This window comes from Propithecus coquereli, unplaced genomic scaffold (genome assembly GCF_000956105.1).
Source record: "Propithecus coquereli isolate 6110/MARCELLA unplaced genomic scaffold, Pcoq_1.0 Scaffold9, whole genome shotgun sequence".
Lineage (NCBI taxonomy): Eukaryota > Metazoa > Chordata > Mammalia > Primates > Indriidae > Propithecus > Propithecus coquereli.
The window spans coordinates 14149065-14155064 of NW_012155284.1; the positions used below are offsets into that span (position 1 = coordinate 14149065).

At 37.1% G+C, this 6000-nt stretch overlaps 1 protein-coding gene across 1 annotated transcript in view; it reads right to left on the minus strand.

Moving 5' to 3' along the window:
- ERBB2IP (erbb2 interacting protein) overlaps positions 1-6000 on the minus strand; it is a 158021-nt gene that overhangs the window by 42925 nt on the left and 109096 nt on the right. The window contains exon 12 of the mRNA XM_012664503.1: positions 5786-5905. Within this exon, the coding sequence (XP_012519957.1) occupies positions 5786-5905 (120 nt within the window). The remainder of the gene's footprint in view (positions 1-5785; positions 5906-6000) is intronic.

Genomic DNA, 6000 nt, shown 5'->3' on the forward strand with positions numbered 1-6000 from the left:
ATAACCCTAAAGCAAATACATATTTAGCAATTTTCTCCCAATGAGTACTCACCATTTTTCTATTAATTATCAATGTATAGATTACAAAAACAAATTTATCTATATATGATAACACTTTTAACACTGATTTGAAACCATTAAAAAAATCTAAAAAATAAAATTTAGTTTTTAGTATACAGCAAATTCATACTATATTACAATTATCACTGAAATATCCATAGTTTTAAAGATTTCATATACTAAGTATATCTACAGTCCAATAATTATTTACTATCACACTGACTTATTTAATAAAGTTATAAAATTAGCTTTTCCATTTTATGTTATTTTGTTCTCTCTGGTATTCCCCTTCACAAAGATGCTTCTGGAAAAATCATTTGGAAGGTTTAGTCTAGTTATCTAAATGTTTATTCCAGTTAGCAGCTGAAAAGAGTGCTTAAACAACCATTAAGTTGTAAACTGCTTCTCTTTTCCTCTTGTGTCTCCTGTCTTCATTAACGATACCAACAAGTCACTCAGTGGTGGAGCCTACAGGTATTTGGGACCTCATTTTTTTAAAGGCTTTTTTCCTAACTTCTTAACAAATGTTATCAGTTTATTTCTTAATATAACTAACTCTTATTTGCCAATCTATTCACCTATAATCCTACCAATAAAGCCTTGGCTGACTCCAGACAGAGAATGACCCAATCCTCCCCTCACATGCTATACTATCATTTAATTGTTTGGACCTACTCTTGTGAAAACCTTCTAGCTAGTTAATTCCATCCTGTAATTTTACTCCCATTCAAACACTTCTTTTGTACCTCTGCCTTGTTATGTAGTAAACAAACTGCCCTACTGCCCTACATCTCAAACTTCTAAACATTTTCTTTGACTTCCTCAGATAATGAAAGTGGTAACTCTACTTTTTCCCAAAGCCTCAACTACAGGTAGCTTGTTCTTCCACACTTCATTCCCCCTAGGAGGCGGGGGTAGCACTAACAATGCCATGAGATCATTACTTCTCTGTCCTCAGATTTAAACTTCTGTTCCTTTGAGGCATAGATACCTTGCTTCTACTTTCATTTCCTTTCCTATTATCCACTGACTTCCTGACTCTTTTACTACAAATCTTTCCACAGTCAAGGGTATTCAACACGTATAAAATGTACTTGACATAGTCCTACTCCTGGCTTCTTAGTGGATGAGGAATGTGTGGGAAGGAGAAAATAAGTCCTCTTAGATGGGCATATCAAAATTATCTGGAAGGCTTTTAAAAACTAATCACCCTGAAAATGCTCTAAAGTTAACTGTCATAATCATTGCACAACTCTGAATACACTAAAAACCACTAAACTCTACACTTTAAAAAGGGTGACTGGTATGGCATGTGAACTATATTTCAATAAAGGTGTTATAAGAAAATTAATCACCTGTTATTTATGAGGCACAAGGACAGAAAAAGGGGTTGAGAACTATTCATCCAGCCTCTCGGTTTCCTGAACTCCTAAGTTCAATGATCTTTAATTACTAAAAAACATCACCTGTAAATATCCTTCCTCTGAAACCTAAAATCATTCATTCAACAAATATCTACTAAGAGCCTTTTATACTGCAAACACTATGACAGGCACTGGGTATAGAGGGTGAGCTAATCATGTATCCTTACTGACTTTGTAGAGTTTACAGTATATGAGAGGAACAATATAGGTCACTGTCATACAGTGTAATTACAGGGTAGACAGGGTATAGGGAGCTAAAACAATGTATAGAAGGAGGAATTCACTTATCACAATCTTAAATGATTACCAAAGCATTCCTGAAAGAAAGGTGAGGAAAAGAAGATAAGCCAGGTAAGAAAGAGAAGGAAGAATGTTTCAAGAGAGCAGAAACCGTCTGAGGAAATGAGAATGAAGGTGTACAGGGTAGAAATGAAGCCACAGGATGAGAAGGATCTTGAGGCATATGATATAAAGAAAAAAAAAGTCATGGAAAGGTTTTAAGTAGGTTAACACTAGGATCAGATTAAAGGATCACGAGTTGCAATGTGGTTCACAATGGAATTAGGGTGATAAGGAATTGGAAGTGGTGGCAACACAGGAGGTAGAGACCTGTTAGGAAGCTATCTTAGAAGTAAAGACAGCACTGATCCACAGAACTATAATGTGAGACAAAAATGAGAACCACAGATTATTTGCAATTTTCTAGTAGCCACATTTTTTAAAAGGCCAAAAAGATAAAATTTTGATAATGTATTTAACTTAACCTTACATATTCAAAATATTATAATTTTAACATGTAATCCAAAATAAAAATTATGAATGTGGGCTGGGCGCAGTGGCTCATGCCTATAATCCTAGCACGCTGGGAGTCCAAAGTGGGAGGACCACTTGAGCTCAGGAGTTTGAGACCAGCCTAAACAAGAGTGAGACACTGTCTCTACCAAAAATAGAAAAAATTAGCCAGGTGGGGTGGCACACACCTGCAGTCCCAGCTACTCAGGAGGCTGAGGCAAGAGGATCACTTGAGCCCAGGAGTTTGAAGTTGCAGTGAGCTATGATCACGCCATTGCACTCTACCTGGGGCAACAAAGTGAGACTCTTGTCCCAAAAAAAAAAAAAAAAAAATTCATGAATGTGATAATTTACATTCTGTGCTTGTATTAAGGCTAAAGAATCACTGTGCATTTTACACTTACACTACCATCTCAGTTTGGACGAGTCACATGACACTAGTGTGGCAACAGTGCTAGACAGTGCAGGTCTAAGTGAAAGATGATGGTGGGCAGTATTTAAGGAAGTGGCAGTAGGGATAAATCAAAGCACATAAACATCTCAGATGTTTATGTTAAGATTCAGCAGTGTGCGGCAATCAACCGGACTGAAGTATACGGAAAAACAGTAGTTAAGGGTTACATTCCCAGGTCTGCCTCCATCAAGAACTTTTTACTGAGCCAGGGAACCCAGGGGAAAAATAGTATTTGGAGCAGACAATGGTACACTCAATTTTATGCTGGTTGAATTTGAGGCATCTAGGTGGCAATGTTAAGTAGGCATTGAGCTATATGAATGTGAAGTTCAAGCATGAGAATAGGGATAAAGATATTGACAGGAATAAAGGAGATGTAGACAGTAATTTTCAGAGAAAGTATGAAGAAACTAAAGCAAAGCCTAGAGCACCATGAAGAACGCCAATATATAAGACGCTGGCAGAAGAAATATGCCTGAAAAGGAGACTGAGGAGTGGTCAGTCAAAAGGACAACCAGCAGAGTATGGTAACACACACACCATGCAGCTCTCTCACTCCGCTGCTCCCACAATACTCACCAAGACTGTGAGTCCTTACCACTTGGTTGAGTTTATGATAAATACAAACAAACAAACAAACAAAAGACTGCTAGCTAGTCCCTTGACCTTTTGACATTCTTTCCATTATTTGCTCCTGTCTTTGATTCCCTTTCTGTACCATTACATATCTCATTTCAACCACCTTCTTGCCAGTAACCAAGACCTCCTTGCTGCATTGTCCTTTTCTTACACCCGGCTTGAGAAAATTGCAGCTCAGCATCATTCCAATTGTGTGTTTTTCCATATCACACAACTGAGCAAAATAGCATCATCACAATCTGTGTAGTCACACTAACAATACTTCAGTTGGGCTCTCAATGTTGCCCGAAAATCATTCTACATTTCCTAAATTGTATTCTGAAGATACTGTCTTTAGCCCTCCCCCTTTACATTCAGACCCAAACTGCCTCCAAAACGGTAAGAATTCCTGTCATAGCTCTAATAATTTCATCAGTTTTCAATCCAGTTATCCAATTCCCTTTCATATTCTTAATCTTATTCTCCACACAGCTTCTTTCTAACAACCTGTAAACATGCTCTCTAACATTAAAGGATCCCTGTTTACCCTGTTGCTAGCTACCAATTTCTTTTTTTTTTTTTTTTGAGACAGAGTCTCGCTTTGTTGCCTGGGCTAGAGTGAGTGCCGTGGCATCATCCTACCTCACAGCACCCTCAAACTTCTGGGCTCAAGTGATCCTCCTGCCTCAGCCTCCCGAGTAGCTCGGACTACAGGCGCAAGCCACCACGCCCGGCCTACCAATTTCTTTATGGACCACTTCTTTTCCTTCTCATTTGACTTCTTAAAAAAATAATCAACAGGCCTGTAATCCTAGCACTCTGGGAGGCTGAGGCGGGCGGATTGTTTGAGCTCAGGAGCTCAAGACCAGCCTGAGCAAGAGCGAGACCCCGTCTCTACTAAAAATAGAAAGAAATTAATTGGACAACTAAAAATATATAGAAAAAATTAGCCGGGCACGGTGGCGCATGCCTGTAGTCCCACCTACTCGGGAGGCTGAGGCAGAAGGATCACTTGAGTCCGGGAGTTTGAGGTTGCTGTGAGCTAGGCTGACGCCACAGCACTCACTCTAGCCTGGGCAAAAGAGTGAGACTCTGTCCCCCCCAAAAAAAAACAAACAATATATATATATCAACCTTGCTATCTTATGCCTAATTAGTCTTCTATATCGATTTTTCAAGGCAATTTTTGACAACCTAGTGCTCTAGTTTGGGGGTAGGAAGTATAGGCCAAAACAGGGGATTTAATAAGAAAGCAGTGGTTCTTTTTAAATAAAACGGAAGTTAGAACATCATAACTTAATAAAATAACTGAGTTTAAGTTAAAGCTTTACTTTACAAGCTGTATGAGTCACCTTAAATCTGAATCTTAAATTTCTACCACATAAAATGGGAATACCTATTGTGCTATTTCACAGGGCTGTTTTGAAGACTTCATATGATATTATGAAGGCAAAATGTACAAATGCTGTTTTATCATCATTAATATCTTTACATCTGGAAAAAGTATGGACATTCTGTTTTTAACCAAAACATCATTTCAACTTAGCAACCCTAGTGATCAATTTGCTTTGAACCTTGGCTTTGTTGCCAAAACTATGTGAGTATGCACATAACCACACCTTTGCCCAAGAAAATATGAGCAAAAGATTAGATTCAAAAGTTGTTTTAACGGCAGTATTCAGGAAGATCTGACTTTAGGAATAAGAAATGGGATGGAACTGGCGACCATTCTCCTAAGGAAAGTATCACAAGAATGGAAAAACAAATGCCACATGTACTCACTATTAAATTGGAATTAACCGATCAGCACTCATGAGCACATACAGAAGTAAAACTCAATGGAAATCAAGCAGGTGGGAGGGAGGAGAAAGGGATGGGTGAAATCACACCTAACAGGTACAATGCACATTATCTGGGTGACATGGGCACACTTATAATTTTGACTCAAGTTGTACAAAAGCAATCCATGTAACCAAAACATTTGTATCCCCATAATATTCTGAAATAAAAAAAGAAATGTTACTAGAAGGAGAGAATAAAGGTTGTATAGCTAAGTCAATCCAAAATGAACAGTAACAACCACTGTATGATAAATTAACATCAGATAAAATTAGATCACCCTATTTAAACAATAAAAAAATATATACAGTCAGTCCTCACTTAACATTGTCAATAGGTTCTTGAAAACTGTCATTTTCTGTGAAACAATGTATAATGAAACCAATTATTTTTCTCATCAATGTTATAAGGAAACAACATTAATCAAGAATCTGCCATATGAAGTTTTGCTTAAAGTCAGTTTCCAAGAACCTGTTTATGGTATTCTGTAAGGACTTACAGTATACATGAAAAGAGAAATAAGCATTAGCTGCTTTATTACATATCAAATGAAACTTTAATTTTATTTAATCAAACCAATTGATGAATATAGTATTACAAACCTATTGTCACTTAAATTAATGACTTTTAATTTCTGCATATCACCCATTTCCTCTGGAAGTGTCTCAAGTTTATTAGAATGGAGAAACAGCACAGTTATATTTTTCCAGCTTCCAATCTGAAAGAGAAGTATAAATTGGGGATCAAAAATTTGGCCTATGGGTTGATCAACATTTGAAATTTATGAATCTACACCTAGTTTATAAAAATTAT